Below are 17,455 nucleotides of genomic sequence, written 5' to 3'. Positions count from 1 at the left end.
ACTTATATGCAGGGATGAGAATGACAATTTGTATTTTCAGCTGAAATTATCCATGGTCCAGAGGGCCACAGGTCCCTGGCCAGGGGGTCAGGGTGGTGAAGCCCCCCTTAAGCTATAGGGCTTTTTTTTACAATTGCAAAGCAATAATTGGCCTAGAAATGTAAGGTCTCAATATCCCAGACATCTCAAGTAAGCAGTACTAAACACAAACACACAAAGCTAGTTTTGTTTTATTTTCGTATACACACAGTGCGTCGAAATAAACAAGTTATAGTACATTACGATAGCAGCTGCACAACAACCTCAACTTAAACTGATATTTCCACAGAGTGCAAGGCATATACCTATATTTTACCCCCCCCCCCCCCCCCCCCCCCCCCCCCCCCCCCCCCCCCAATAAAAATTTCTGAACGAATTTACACGTTTCACAGGATCAACCATGGGGGTCCAAAATCAACGGAAATTCAGAGATCCGTGGAAAATTTTCATCACTGTATATGTATAGCATTACTCTTTTAAATTCTAAATTAGCTCAGCGAGATGATTTTGAAATAAACCTTTAATATTCCTCTTTTTTTTTTTAAATAAAACATTAAAATTCAAAGCCATGGTCATCTAGTCAAGTTTAGAAATAAAATTTGAAAACATTTAAGCCTGTACTTACATCTGTCGAATTTGAAAGCAGTATCCGATTCCCAGCTCTCATCATCCATCTCTGGTGGTGGACGCCTACAATAATACATTGAAGCACTTAACACATTTTAAAGGGTAGTTACCAAGGCTGCAAACAACAGTGTTGGGATCTTGCTCTAAGCAATACAACAAAGTAAAACATAGCCAGTGCTAGACATTCTGTTTAAAACCTCTTTAAGAATAAAAATTAATTCAATACCAATTTTTTTTAACACTTAAGTTTCATTTACAAATTTTAGAAACACTTTTAGTAGTCGCAATTTACAGATCAGTTTAACTGTGGTTTACTTATACTTAGCATGGTATGAAAATCAGTACAACACTGACAACTTATTAGTGGTTGCCAAGGATAATTTATTTTAATTTGCAAAAGCAACAAAATTAAACTATTTGTTTCTGATAAAAACTGTATTTGCCAATATGAAATAAAATAAAAATTTGGAGTACAGAATCAATGCATATATATATATATATATATATATATATATATATACTACTCAAAAGAATTTAAGGGTCAAAAATTTATAACCAAGTAAGTTTCAGAGTGTATTAGATTGATGATGTAAACTACACCAAATTTTTTATTTATTGTTCCATATTTACAAAAAACCACAAATAAACGTCACTGTATACAAGAAAGTCACATGACATGCTGTCAAAGTTGAAGGTTGTCAAACATGGATTTTACACATTAGAACATTCGTTTAATAGTGTGTGAATCCACCCCTGGCGCGAATACACTCAACACATCGTTGCCTCATGCTGTTGATCAGACGTCTGAAGAACTCTTGGGGAATGGCCTGCCACTCTGCCATAAGAAGTTGACCCAGATCATGAAGGTTGGCCGGAGGGGCATGGTTATCCCGAACTCTCCTGCCTAATTCGTCCCAGGAGTCTCTATTGGGGCCAAGTCAGGCGAATATGCTGGCCAATCCATCCTGGCGATACCTTGTTGTCTGAGAAAGTCCGTTACCACCCTGGCACGGTGGGGTCTGGCATTGTCATCCTGCAGAACTGCCCCGCCGCCAATCTGCTGAAGGCCTGGGAGAACCAACGGCCGGATAATCTCATTCAGATAGCGGATTCCATTCAGATTGCCATCCACCACATAGAGGGGAGGTCCTGTGGTGGATAGAGATGCCGCCCCACACCATGACGCTGCCACCACCGAACCGGTGACGTTGTCTAACGTTAACGTCAGCGAAGCGCTCCCCAGGACGTCTGTAGACACGAACCCGACCGTCGTTGAACTGGAGACTAAACCTGGACTCATCAGTGAATATCACTCGACCCCACTGAACACGTTGCCACCACAGATGAAGCGTGCACCAGTGACGTCTGGCCGTTCTGTGACGTGGTAGGAGTGGTGGTCGAACAGCCTGGCGACGGCAGCTTAGATTATTGGCTCTCAGACGATTGCGTATGGTTTGATCAGACACTCGAGTTCCAGTCGGTCCGCGGATTGTCACGTAATCGGCGTGCAGTGGTTGTGCGTTGACGTAGAGCCATATTGGTGATGTAGCGGTCCTCTCTATTTGTAGTGCTTCGGGGTCTTCCCGAACGTGGACGATTTCGAACAGAATTCGTTGCTTGGTACCGTTGCCACAGTCGGCCAACGACACTCTGACTGACACCAAGTCTCGGAGCAACATTTCTTTGCATATTGCCATCCTGAAGCCAAGCAACAGCCCTTCCTCGATCTTCGATAGTCAGTTTAAGTCGTACCATTGTCGAATTTGGAGTGTGCACCGTACACGAATGCAAGCTCAATTATACAGAAATTCAGCATTGGGAACATGGAATACACGTGCAAAGCGTGAAAATGAAGCGCTTTGTGAAAAAGCAAGTTATGGGCACTTAGCAGACCTTTCGCTTTCGCCCTAATTTACGTGCAAATGTAAGCATGTTTTCGCCATTAGAACTAGTCGACAGTGTCAATGACAGTGGATTTTAATTCATTTATGGGTTGCTTAGACCCACTTTCATCAAAATGGAACAATACCATGCGTGACATTATGGTCTAGCTAATATAATTGACATTCAGAAAATAATGTCGAAAATATTGTCTGACCCTTAAATTCTTTTTAGTATATATATATATATATATATATGACACAAGTAAAACACTCGTGGCCTCCAAGATTAAGAACAACTCATACCTGTTTCGTTCCCGAGATCTGGAACGCGATCGATGCCTTTCCCGGTCACGCGATCGCCTCCTTTCACGTGATCGGGATCGAGATCGCTTTCTCTTCTGACTGTGTTTTTTGTCATCATCTACAAGACAAAAGATTTTATTATTATTATGAAGGCAAATGGAAAGCTACGCATTATGGACAATATGTACCGGGTCACACATAAATGTTTAAAAAAGAAAATGACAGTTATTTGGATCAGTTAAAATAAAATTATATAAATTTCCCCCCATGCCTCACTTTTTTTTTTTTAATGCAACACATACTTATAAAGATACCCAGCTAGTATTAATGTACTGGACACGTTGACCTAGATGTGACAGTGCCATCTGGTGGATAACTTTCATACTAATCAAATTGTTTGTCCTTTTTTCAAAATAGATAATGTAACAGTAAACACAATAAAATGAAAAATCAAAAAGTGCAACTTAAAAGTTGTATGCAGTGTAGTTTAATAGTAATATTTTCAATTGAAATTTAAGAAACATATTTTGAGTGGTTTACTTACATTTTGCAGTTTAAATGGCAAACATATTACAAAATGATAACACATGTACAATAACAGAGTTGACATTTTGGATATATAATTTTAACCACAAGCTTTTCTAACGCATCTGGATGACCAATCAAGTGATGATGCTTTTTATGTGTATCCTTGCTTATTTACATTACATGCCGTTTCATGGGAAATATTGCAGCTTCAATGTGTGTACATTATCATCCCCTTTTTGTGAAAATAGCCTGTATTTCCAGTGTTGTCAATGAACAAATTAACCTATAAATACTTATTAAACACCTTTTTCCTCTGTATCTCCAGTTTCGTCTATCGTTTGATACTCCTCACCCACATCATCAGCTGCAGGTGCCTCATCCCCATTTTCCTGATGGCCTTCCTGAACCACCATTTGTTCTTCCTTTTTCACTACTGGTTCATCGGGTTTTAATAACTCTTCTTCAGTTTTCAATAACTCCTCTTCAGTTTTCAGTAATTCCTCTTCGATTTTCAATTCTTCCTGTTCCATTTTCAATGCTTTCTCTTCTGTTTTCACAGCAGGTTTTGCTTCTGTTGGCTACAAACATATCAATAATACTTGTTCAGTTAAAATAATCAACAAACTTATCAATAATACTTTGTCAGTCAAAATAATCAACATATACGAATTAACAATACTTGTCAAGTCAGAATAATCATTAAACAAAAATGGAAAAAGTAAACAAGTTAATATCAGGAATTTTAAATGAATACCAATATCTTAAGTTCTGATCAGGATGAATTCAATTGCAATTCCAGATCATCAATGTATGCAAACTGTTTTAGGCGGTGGGTTGGGTTTTTTTTTTTACTTTGCCAATTTTTTTGGGGGAAAAGTTCAACCTGTACCCCTCTATATCAACGGTTCTAAAGACTAACCCTAACCCTATACCTAAAACTACCCTAACCATTGAAAGGGGGGTACGGGTCGAACTCATGCCTTTTTAGAAGAAAAAAAAATTAAATTTAAATAACCGAATATTATAAATTATGTGCTTGTGCTTAGTTTATATTTTCAAAAACTCAGCGAAAAAAAAAATATATATAAATTACGATTAGCGACATTTCTAGTCAATTAAAAATAAATACCTAAAATAAAGTTCATATTTGAATCGATAAGTATTATTTCCGTGTATTTTTCTAATTTTTATGAATTTTATATCAATTATTGTTGATTAAAATTAGGCAAAAAATTGCATTTACTTCTGGGCATTTGTGGCCAGCTGTCCAGTATTCCCAGTAACAGTGGCTTTCCGACCAGAATAAAAAAAAAAAAAATTAAAAATGATTCATATCCCAATATATGGTGATTTTCTTTGTTGGTAAAATTATCAAATTAGCTGTCACAGTCCGTTATCGATCCCTGAAAATGGATGTGACATTCCGCCATTGTCGACAAGCATTATACTTGCAGAAAATCACTTTTTTAACTCAAAATCCCAAGTTATTTTCCTTTGAAAAACTTAATCTAGACACAGGAAGCAGTTGTTTTTCATTTTCTGTTAATAAATCGCTTCCGGTGAGTGTCATATGCAAAACGGCGGGAAATATGAATTGGGGAATGCATTGTATACAGTGTACAGTATGTCAACTGGCGTGACGTCTGGCAAGATATCTCACCTGCAGTAACCAGAAGGTTAATTATTTAAAATTGTGTAGCGATCCCCAGTGTCAATATCACTAGCTCCCATATAACATTTCAAAATCTTAGGTAACTGAAAGTCAGTTCACTTGAGTTTTACTTAGGTAACCGATTGTTCAGTTACGTGAATATAGTTCTCATAACCAATGAGTTAGGCGTACCTAATCCTAACACCTGAACTACGGTTCTGTGCTATATTGATGGTTCAAATGTATTTAAAAATGAACTGATTTTAATTTTCATTACTGATTATGACATATGGTACTTTTAATGTAAAAATGTAATTGTTCACCACGTAACCGATAGATGGTGTTCTCGTGATTTTAAAGTTGCATAACCAACGTGCGAACAGAATGGTTCTCGTGAAATATTGTGCCCAGAGATAATTTCCACTAACCCAAACCAACAATTCACTAGCCACAAGCAAGGGCTAGAGAATTTGATGAACCCTTCAACCTTTAAAACTTATTTTTCTAATAATTACCATGCTATTTGTGGCGGGCTCACTTTCCTCCTTGACCTCAGGCTCTTCCTGCATAGGTTCCGATTGTGACAAGTCTTGATCTATCTGACTGTCATCTTGCGAGTCTTCTCCATAACTCTCATCCGCGCCAACAGCTGGAGCATCTGTTGATGGTTCTAAAATTTACAAAATAATTTTAGGAACTCCAATCACATCACAATATCTACAGTATATATTTATCTACTGAAAAAATAAGAAAAACAGGGATTTTTTTTACTATCATTTTTATTATCAAACAAAATCCATTCACTTATATTTGTAATAAAAATATTTACAATAAAACCTCAAAAAAAAAAAAAAAATGTTTTTGGTTTGATCTAGGAGGTACAAATTTATGTGTAGCCGTTACCATATTTCAACTTTTGGAGTTGAATCCAAGAAAAGTTATCGGATCAAACACTTAAAATTTAGCATGAATGAAATGGTATATGTAATTGGCCCAGGTATTTCAAATGAGTTAATATCGGACAAGGCTCGAAATTGACAGAAAGCATTCAAATTTAAAAAGCAAAGATTGCTTCCCAATCGTGAAAATGAATTTCAAGCCGTGTCAGATTAAAGGGACTTTCCTGAGTTTGCTGCCATTGTATCAAGTGTACACAGATTCTACAGTATGGTAGCCCAATGCAAGTGAAGAGTCTGGCTAGTAAAAAGTTCCCATACAATATCAGACTGAGAGTGAAAAAAGTCAAAAACAACAAAAAACATACTCAATCCCAAACACTTCTTTATATTTACTCACCAACTAGCTAGTTAAAGAAAAAAACCACTAGCCAACTCAAGATGGTTACTTGCCAGGCAACATCAAGTACATGTATTAGTGTGAATGTGTGTTTATTTAAATAAATATAAATATAAATATAAATATAAATATATATATATACTGAACAAAAAAATAAACTTCTGATTTGTACATATAGTATTTGTTGTGTTAAAGAATTCATTGTGTAATGAAATTATATAGGTAGTATTAGCCTTGAGCTGTATTATCACGATTCATGAATTTTATCGATTATTTTTTCACTGCCAATCGTCGACAACGTGAAATTCAATTTGCACATGCATGCATGGTTCGACATGTCCCGTGTAATATTCGGTCAATTTGTTTTACTTGTCTTACTGACATTGTTGTCAAGTGAACGAAAACGCTTCAAAATTTGTAAAAAAATTAACGTTTTTTTACATTGTAGCATTTTTAGTATGCCAAGAATACCCAATAATTTACGCGAACGGGTGATTGGCATGCTTGATGCTGGCATGTCGACAGAAGACGTTGCAAGGCATGTCGGGGAGTTCTAGTCGAGCGATAGGAAATCTTCGCGTAAGATTTTGAACGACAGGAAGCACCAACGACTTGCCACCTCGTGGATGTCCGCGTGTTACAACACGTGGTCAAGACCGCTATATCATGAACACGCATTTGCGCAATCAATTTCTAACTGCCACTGCTACTGCTGCTAACACACCTGGGCTTCACAATAACCGAATCAGTGGGCAAACTGTTTGTAATCGTCTGCGTGAGAACGGTTTACATGCACGACGTCCTTACGTCGGATGCCTTTTAACGCAACGTCATCGTCTTAATTGGGCACGTGTACACACTCGTTGGATACGGCGACGCTGGAATACCGTTTTTTCGGATGAATCCCGATTTTCTTTACAACGTGGTGATGGCAGGGTGCGCGTCTACCATTGGAGAAATGAACGCTATGCTGACTGTTGTGTTCTTGAACGAGATCGTTTCGGGGGTGGGGTTTCTGTCATGGTCTGGGCGCTCATCACATCATTCCTCTGTTCCATAACAACGCCAACATCTTGATTTTTCAGCATGATAATGCCACCTCTCACACAGCTAGAGACACTGTAAATTTTCTTAGGACAAATAACATTGATGACTGGCCCGCTAAAAGTCCTGATCTCAACCGCATCGAGCATGCCTGGGATAGTCTGGACAAACGATTGAGGCGTCGTCCCAACCCACCCGCTAACGTCAACAAACTTCGTCAAGCGCTCATTCAGGAATGGAACAATATTCCACAGGCAGAAATCAACACTTTAGTCAATTCTATGAGCCTGCGATGCACTGCAGTGGTCAATTCAAGAGGTGGTCATACCAGTTATTAAGTGGGTGTTTTTATTTTTAAACCCTACCACACTTGGTCAAAATTTCTCCCAGTTTCTGTTAACCTATGGCCATGATTTTTGCACCAAACGATGCATCATGGAACACTCTTTAAACGCATATATAACAATTATTCCCCCGGTTTGTTTTCATCAAGTTATGTTCAAGCAAAGTTAACGGAAGTTTCTTATTTTGTTCAGTATATATACATACACACACATGTAATTCTTTTTACAAGTACTTTTGGTTTACTTTTCTTTGTAAACCGTTTTTTATTTAGGTTACACAATTCTGACAAGTGTACTTAAGTCTACATTTACCAAAACTAGGATATTTTATTTATTTTTGTTGACCGTATGCTATCGTTACCAACAATACGGTAAAAGAGAAAAAAAATTGAGCACTTTTTAATTTATTTAACATATTCCCGGAATGTAACATTTAGCTCAACGTTAGGTGCAAATAAACTGGCTACGAAACTATTGGTCTAAGGCTTTGTGAGAGCTCATTTACAATCGTAAAACCCTGGTGTGTCTCGGGGCTTTCCGATTGTGGTTAACCTTCTGACTACTGCAGGCGAGATATCTCGCCCGACGTCACGTCAGTCGATATACTGTACACTATACAGTGCATTCCCCAATTCATATTTCCCGCCGTTTTGCACACGACACTCACCGGAAACGGAAATATAATTAAAGAAAAAAGATTTTTTTTCAAAATGGTGGTTTTTGTTTTGATTTTTTCAATTAAAAATACCATGAAATTTTGTGTTCAAAAAGTGGTTTTCGGCAAGTATTTTCGCTTGACAATAATGGCGGCACGTCGCGGTAATTTTCAGGGATCGATAGCTGATTGTAACAGCTAATTTGATAATAAATTTGATCGTTTTACCAACAACGAAAATTACCAAAATATTGCAATATGAATCGTGTTCGGGTTTAAAAAAAAATTTGCTGGTCAGAAAACCACTGTTATCGGGAATAATGGACATAAATACTGGACAGCTGGCCACAAATGCCCGTAAGTAAACGCAACTTTTTCGATTTTTTGCCTAATTTTAATCACCATTAGCCGATCTAAAATAATAAAAAATACAAAAAAAGACACGAAAATAATACTTACCAATTCATATATGAACTTTATTTCATGTATTTATCAAACATTTAAGTGAATATATGTGAGTAAAAATTATAAACTTGTACCCACTCAACGTGGTTTTTGTTAAAAATTAATCCAGTAGTCTAAAGGTTAATAAAGCATGTGGAACACCTTGATCATCAAATCAGCCGAATAGCTCCGAGCTAAAATGTGTTACAGTGACAGCTTGATTCTGACGAAACAATATTGCAAATTTAAATTGCCATAACAGAATTTCACTCGCATAGATTCTATCTACCAGTTATTCAGATCTAAGCTGATCAGACAAAAACAATCTGAGACATCCAGCCATGCTGTACTCAATGATTTGTTATTTAAACCTTTAGACTACTGTATTATTTTTTGACAAATAACACTGAGTGGGTGCAAGTTTATAATTTTTACTCACATGTATTAACTATTTTCAGGAGTTATTCTAATTTTCATATTTTAGATCAGTTAATATTGATTAAAATAAGGCAAAAAATCTAAAAAGTTGTGTTTTGTTTATTTACAGGCATTTGTGGCCAGCTGTCCAGTATTTAAGTCAATTATTTCCAATAAAAACAAACTACGATCCATATCTGAATATTTGGCAATTTCCTTTGTCGGTAAAACAATCAAATTTATTATCAAATTAGCCGTCACAATCAGCTATCGATCCCTGAAATTGACTGTCAAGCGAAAATACTTGTCAAAAAACCACTTTTTAAACTAAAAATTCTGAGGTATTTTCCACTGAAAAACAAACAAAAACCACCATCTTCTCAAGAAATCTATTTCTGGTGTTGTGTATCGGTTTCCGTTGAGTGCTGTGTGCAAAACGGCGGGAAATATGAATTCGGGAATCACTATATACAGCAGTGTTCTCGCTGCTCCATTTAAGCGGGGCGCCCCGCCCCGCAATTCCATTTTCCTTTACTACTTTATTTTTAAGCGCCCCTCTTTATTTTCCAGTACCTATCTCCATTATTTCCAAATGCACATTTTCCCCAAACAAAAAACAACTATCAATCTGCACACTGGACATCGAAAAAAACAAGCCGTGTTGTGAACGAAAAAGCAATTGACAAAACATTTACCGTAACGTAATTTAACAGTATTTTTAACAGCCTCTATTTTTTCCAATATCTGTATCCATTTGTATATTTGACAGACACAATAAAAGTTATATTTTATGTAAGGCCAAACAAAAATATTACTTGTTTCCTATTACATGCTGGAAAAATATAGGGTAGGTAGGTAGGAAAAACATTTTATTTTGGAAAATAATTTTATTTATGGTTATTAAATAAAGGTGTTGACCAACGGTATCCAAAATAACCTCTGCATGTATAGAACTGCATTATGCAAACCAACAATACCATTCATCACAGTGTTTTCCCTAGAAATGAAGTAAGGCATGGAAAAGTGACGTTTTGGGGGCATATTTTATGTGCAGTTTTAAATATAAGGTTTTTTTTCCCCCATTATACAATTTTCAAAAGAACAAACCGTATGGCCATTTTATTTTCTATATCTATTTCATATCTTAATTAAAAAAAGGAAATATGTAGTACTATCCACATAGGTGTGTTTAAAGGCTTCTTTTACATGGGCAACGTATACATTTATAAAAGCAAAGGCATTTTGATTTTGAGGGCAACATGGTGCTAACCTATCTGTGGGAGAGTACATACAAAAGACCCCTTGCTGTTTAATAATAGGCAGAAGGTTTACTCTCATACTAACACGTAACTAACACTAACTTCTGTACTGGTCCAGGACAGACTTGGTTGAACCTTAATTGGATAGAAACTACCAGTAAATAAGTTATAACAATTTCTTTTTATGAAAACTGAAAAGAAGGGTTCTATATTTATCTGTCCAACAATAACATTTAAAAAAAATTTTATGAATATTATCTTTCCTAGTGTATCTAAGAAATGGTAGACTTACCAATTTTATCATTTGCAATGTTAGTTTTATTCTGTATGCATCCAGTATTAAAGTACACACTTGGTTTGAAGCAATCAATTGGTCCAATGAATAGAAATGCAGTACAAATGCTCAGGATGCTCAAACGAATGTTGAAAAGTAAAGTTTGTTTCATTTAACGACGCCACTAGAGCACATTGATTTTTATCTTTAATATCATCGGCTATTGGACGTCAAACACATGGTCATTCTGACACTGTTTTTAGAGGAAACCCGCGAAGTTCCCACTGACCACTTACAAAAAATAACGAAACACATCGAGATCTTACTGACATATTTAATCATTTGATTTGGCAGTAAACTCATCAGTATCGGTAAACATTCCCTCCTCTAGTTTATCAGAAGGTCACTAAATTTCTACAAGGCCAGTTTGTCGCTGGAGTAAATCATTAAATATAGTTATTATTATTATTATTAATCGGAACACCTCGCTACGCTAGATGTAGAGTAAATCGGAAAAGATCGCATATATTCGTGAAAACAATTTTCCGACTCTTCGCCCGATATCTCACGAAAGTTACCGAACTTCAATTTTAAGGGAAGTAACTCCATCAATCAAATGTTAGAAGAAAACATTTCGTGGCTAACAGGTCGCCAATAAAACTAAATTTGCGACAGTAAAACCACCGATAAACGTCCTCAAATCGGAAAACACAGTAGGGTTATCCCCTAAATGACACCAAATTAGTGCTTGTGATAGTTTTGGAATGTTTTCGTGGAAATCGTTATATTAAAAAAAAAATTTTTGGAGATACAAAAAAAGTTTTAGGGTCGGCAGGTTCAAATTAGGGGGTCGGTCGGGTAACCGGAAACAAACAATATTTTATGATACGCCTAAGCAATGAAAAATATTTAATTTTTTACGGATTCAGCAATCTCCGATTGAAAAAAAAACCCTCTTATTTGGCGACAAATTTGTCACGTGATCAGAACGGTCATTCTGTCTTTTGTTTCCACCAACTATCGTTTGATATTTTGTCCTCAGTTCCAGATATAATTGGTTGTAACCGATGATTTTTACTTTCAGAAAGTAACAGAAATTGTTATTCTGTTTATTCAGCAGTTCTTTATAAAATATTGTAAACTTTTCATTTTGGGGGGATATGAACGCTTATAAAAACAACGTAAGTGGTAGTGTTTATCATTAAAATCATTTATCTTGAGTGCCAAATAATATATACACCGCCTTTACAAAAACGAAACTACTTTTTATCAGCTGGCGATATTTTATCACAGCGATCGATTCATTCGATGAAGATGGAAATAACAAAAACGTATTTGACATTAGGAGATCACTTTACAAACATCTTGAAATCTTTATTAAAAATAATAACACTAAAACTTTGATCGGTCCAGCAAAACCGGAACTGCCCGTGAATGTCAGAACGATATCATCTTCGGTTCAGTTAAAAGAGTCTTTTTATAAACCTTTTTGCACTTTTTTGTAGGCAAAATAAGGAGTATGTCTTTTCTCAGTCTACTAAGACAACAATATGGTAACCAAACTTGAGGAGCACCGAGAATGTGGAGGGTATGCCACCTGAAGTAGGTTAGGGCCATAGTCGTAGGCGCTTTCGCCCGTAGGGGGAGCTAGGTTTTGTCGGGCGAGATATCTCGCCTGCAATACTCAGGTTAATTTTCACCCAGCGAGAACACTGTACAGTATGTGAACTGGCGCAACAACAGACTAGATATCTCGCCTGCAGTAGTCAGAAGGTTAAGTAATCTCGCCTGCAGTAGTCAGAAGGTTAAGTAACACACTGCAAGCATAAAGCAAACGGTCAACAGTCAAGCACATCAAATTAGTTTCCATTGCTGATAATGTTAACATTTTATAATGAAAAATTTAAAAAGTCAGGTCAGAGTTTTAGTGCACATTCAGAGCAAGCTGTTGTAGCGCAAGCATGTCATGGGCACAGGTGCCAGCTCCTCTGTTCAGGACATAAATTATTTGTCTGCAAAAATATAGGACATCACTTGGCATTTGAGACAAATTGTGTTCATTAGGAATCCCGTTCTGCAAAATGTAATAGTTGGCATGTTTCAATGGTACTAGTACCCTGTACTATTCTATTCAACGTATCAACCTTTTATAGGTGCGTAGCACTTGTATACTAGTAAAATAGAATAATTTAACGTATTGGTTATCGGATTTGCAGTTGAAAACTAGGTAAAAAATTATCTTTTGGCTTACTGGTCACTAAAAATGCCAGGACTCACACTGAATACTTTTGTTTTAGTAAATTTTCAGACATGCAGAGCAATTTTTTTTAAATATTACAAATACCTCTTCGCCCTTTTATTATTAATCACCAAAAACGCATGCATTTGAATTAATTTATGCACTTCTGTATGTGGTCTTACCATTTTGCCAACAAAAAGCCTCTTGCCTTGCTTCTTTTTTTTTTTTTTTGCTTTGTTTTTAAAAAATATAATCTTACTACCTAATCACAAAAAGCCACAATCATAATCAATAGTTCGAATCATGTATTTTATTTGTTTTTCATTATCTGTATTCAAATGCATTAATGGTCGAGACAGCTAAAGCTTATACAAACACGAATACTTGCCAACACCCGAATCGCCTGCAATGGCGTCATGCAGCCGCTTCACCAACACAGACTTGTTGCCTTTTGTTTCGAGACCTTTTTTCTTTAGTTCATCGCGCAACTCTGTTACTTTCATCTTGTTCAGACGTTCCATGTCACTCATGACTGGTGTTTTATAACTAGAACTGACCAACTTCAACGTTTCATTCGATAAACGACTATGAAATCTTCGCTAACAAAATATGGACTGGTTTACTTTTTTCAAAATGGCGGCAAGAGGTCGCCCATGTGTCCTCAATATAAAATGTGAATTAGAAAAGTTGTCGAACTCGGAATCGAACGAAAGCAGTTGAGATGAATTGTTTTGAGTTTTAATTCATGTAATCTAGTGTAGAAAATTGTAAAAATAATAATAACACACACAAAATCTGTTACATTTTTATTTGTTAACAAACAAAAACATGTTTAGGAATTAACATAACGGAAGCCAATGTTAAGACTTAAAAGGTATAGGCCCTACTTTTGGAATCCCTTTTAACAAAATAGGGTCACAACTGTTCTATCATTTAGTCTATTTTAAAAACATTTAAAGCTGTTAAAACCAAACTGGGCTCAGCTATTTCATTAGGTTTTTTTCTAAACACGTATTTAAACAAAATAGAGATAAAAATTTCAATAATATTTTTATTGTTTCATGTATCATACCTGCATCCTTCACATGCCCCTGCATAATTCATGCGAAAATGTTCAGCTTTTAAAATTAATTCGCCGACAACGTAATTGTCAAAACATTCCACACAACTTTAATCATCTCTAAGAATGCTGATATTCAAATCGTCTCCGTCAGTGGACACATTAGACAATAGAATCCGTGCAACATGCGTTGCACGTTCTATAGGCTATTTGTTTAGGTTTTTATTTTTGATGGTAATTACAGCTGAGCTGACTAGCTTGCGCTTGCACTCGAGGTTAATCTTGATGAAATAGTGTTACATGTATTTTCAGTTAAAACAAAATCGTAGGCACGCCCATATTAAAACTGCTAACCGGTGTATAGATAAAATATCCTACTGTTACCCCACCCCACTCCCGGTTTGGGGTTAGGGTGAGGTCCCCTCTTTATGCATAATCTCGTTCCCGCCAGTGCACCACGATGGTGCTACTAATGAACAAATGTAGCGAGTTTCCTCTCTCAGATTTTATGTCGAAATTCCAAATGTTTGACATCCAATATCCGACGATTAATAAATCAGTATACATGTTCTAGTGGTGTCGTTAAACAAAAAAACTTTAACTTTAATAAAAATTGGGATTTTATTTTTAAATTAACGTATAACACCTGAGCAGTTAAACTGCGACTGTTTGGTGTGTAGCATATGGTATTAATTATTATGCTTATGTTGATATTACATTTTGGTCAAAGGAGAACACTCCGGACCATCGAGGACGATCGATCGATCAGAACTGAGACTCCTATTGCACCTCATTTGAGCGTTCTACAAGTTTAATATTTTTATCATATCAGCGTTTCTGCCAGAAAGAAATTTTTGAGTATGGCGCTATGAAATTGAATATTTACAATATGTTGGCCGAATGCAACTGCAGTCAATAAGGGTTCTGGGGGGCCTCCCACTGATAGAAAATGGGCTATATGTTGAAAAATGGGAGACACAAACACCTTTTTAAAATTTATATACATTTTGTACATATTAAAGTATTTTTAAAAAAGTAAGAGCCGAATTTACGAAACCTGTTTTTCTTAAACGCAGGTGTTTAACCATTGTAAGGGGCGGGGCGTATCCCAGTGGTAAAGCGCTCGCTCGAAGCGCTGTCGGTCAGGGATCGATTCCTGTCGGTGGGCCCATTGGGCTATTTCTCGTTCCAGCCAGTGCATCACGACTGGTATATCAAAGCCGTGGTATGTACTACCCTGTATGTGGGATGTCGCATATAAAAGATCCCTTGCTGCTAATTAAAAAGAGCACCCATGAAGTGGCAATAGCGGGTTTCTTCTCTCAATATATGTGTGGTCCTTAACCATATGTCTGACGCCATATAACCGTCAATAAAATGTGTTGAGGGCGTCGTTAAATAAAACATTTCCTTCTTTAACCATTGTAAATGTGTGTAGTTACAAAGTCAAAAACAGGGTTCGTAAATTCGGCCTAAGTATTTTGGCCATCACAATACATTTGAGAAACCCGTCACTTATCTCACACATTCACATAAAATAATTAGTTGGGCTACATCTAAATATAGATGCATTTCTTTGAATACGGCATATAAAAGTTACTTTGTTTCCTCCAGTAATTGAAGAATATTTTATTTAACGACGTACTCAACATATTTTAATTACGGTTATGACGTTGGAATTATGGTTGAGAACAACACAAATAATAAGAAAGTAAATCCGCTGCCGCCACGCATTTGCGTTAGCAACTCTTTTCGATTAGCGACAAGGGATCTTTTTTATTGTGCATCTTACAGACATGATAGTACATACCACGGCTTTGGTTTTACCAGATGTGGAGTACTGGCTCTAAGACTGTTACAATGATAAGCAAATGTTTGACATCTAATAGCCGATGATTAATAATAAAGTTGCTAAACAAAAACACAAGTTGCATGGTGTCCCAGTCGTGAGTCACTGGCAAGAACGGGTTGGTGGGTTGAGTCTGTCGAAGACAACAGACCCTAAAATTCATCGCACCTCAGGTAAGCAATTTATCACTGAGCTACATCCCACCCCCTTCTGGAACACCTTTAAATAATTGTTATATCATAATTGCTTAAAACGTGTTGACGTTAAAGTACTAATCAAAATTATACCCAGGTGATTTTCCAGTCTTATATATTATTTATGAAAATCCCTGGAATAAAAACCATAAAAATTTGTCAGTATTATCATGACCTGTTACGGTATTCAATCAACCGGTACAAAAAATTACAATAAATGACCTGTTATAGATAGAAATATGAGATGTATTTATAATTTTACTGCAAAACATATGTAAATTGAAACAGACTATAACATCCAGGTTGCTATTGATTACACCTGACAGGTGAAATCACAAGTACTAAGCTAAGCAGAGGGGTGGTCTCAAAATTTATTGGTCCTTAAAATAACATGTCCGTGTAACTCGGTCATTTGGTCCACTCTGTAATCAGTTTTGATTGTGTTCAGTTTAATTTTTTTCATCAGTTTTGCTTTAGTGTCCACCTGGGTATAGTGTACTTTATGATCTTTAGCATTTGAAATATGTATACTGTCACCAATTTCTTTCTGTATTCGTTTTACAATGGGTGGTAGCTTATTTTCATATAGCTTGTAAACAGCCCACTGGATAACCTGTTTGTCGAATTCATCAGCAATATGTTTGCGACCTTTGGAAAGTTTTAATTTTAAGATAGCCCCTGTTTTTGTTTTTTTTACCTTTCAGTACAATATAACAAATCTGTTCTGCTGACATCCCAACTGTCCTTGCTGTTCTCTCAACAACTCTATTTAAACTTATAACTTATAAGCAATTTCCCTCTCTTATTCTCCAGATGGAAAAAAGAATAAAAAGCTTTCACAAGTTTACAAACTGTAATTGAGACTGCAGGTCCTCCCTCGTACCATATTGATACCATATATAATACACCTGTCCTTTCCAATACAATGAAGTTCAATAAACTTCTTTGTCAGATTAAGATTTGAAAAAAAATATTTATTAGCACATTGATTATATGTTAGCAAATTTATATGATTATTTTAGTTATTTGATTAAATTTGCTGGACTGCTATGTATTCTTACACTTAGTACTTGTGATTTCACCTGTCAGGTGTAATCAATATCAACCTGCGTGTTATAGTCTGTTTGAAATTACATATTTTTTGCAGTAAAATTGTAAATAAATCTCATATTTCTGTCATTAATTGTCATTTTTTTGTACCGGTTGTTTAAATACAGTAACAAGTCATGATAATACTGACACATTTTTATGGTTTTTATTCCAGCGATTTTCATAAATAATATATAAGACTGGAAAATCACCTGGGTATAATTTTGATTAGTACTTTAGTCCCGTGACCACAATCCGCA

General features: G+C 36.1%; 1 protein-coding gene across 3 annotated transcripts in view; it reads right to left on the bottom strand.

Annotated features, from left to right (window-relative positions):
* Nucleotides 1-13,651, bottom strand: part of LOC121371418 (heterogeneous nuclear ribonucleoprotein U-like protein 1) — a 28,301-nt gene extending 14,650 nt beyond the window's left edge. For all 3 annotated transcript variants that reach the window (XM_041497293.1, XM_041497294.1, XM_041497295.1), the window contains exons 1-5: nucleotides 13,392-13,651; nucleotides 5,547-5,701; nucleotides 3,685-3,958; nucleotides 2,853-2,970; nucleotides 665-729 (exon numbers count right to left, since the gene is read on the bottom strand). In XM_041497293.1, the coding sequence (XP_041353227.1) occupies nucleotides 665-729; nucleotides 2,853-2,970; nucleotides 3,685-3,958; nucleotides 5,547-5,701; nucleotides 13,392-13,533 (754 nt within the window). In that variant the 5' untranslated portion in view covers nucleotides 13,534-13,651. The remainder of the gene's footprint in view (nucleotides 1-664; nucleotides 730-2,852; nucleotides 2,971-3,684; nucleotides 3,959-5,546; nucleotides 5,702-13,391) is intronic.
* Nucleotides 13,652-17,455: the final 3,804 nt, after the last annotated feature.

Source organism: Gigantopelta aegis, chromosome 4 (assembly GCF_016097555.1).
Source record: "Gigantopelta aegis isolate Gae_Host chromosome 4, Gae_host_genome, whole genome shotgun sequence".
Taxonomy (NCBI): domain Eukaryota; kingdom Metazoa; phylum Mollusca; class Gastropoda; order Neomphalida; family Peltospiridae; genus Gigantopelta; species Gigantopelta aegis.
This window is presented reverse-complemented; position numbering and strand designations above follow the sequence as displayed.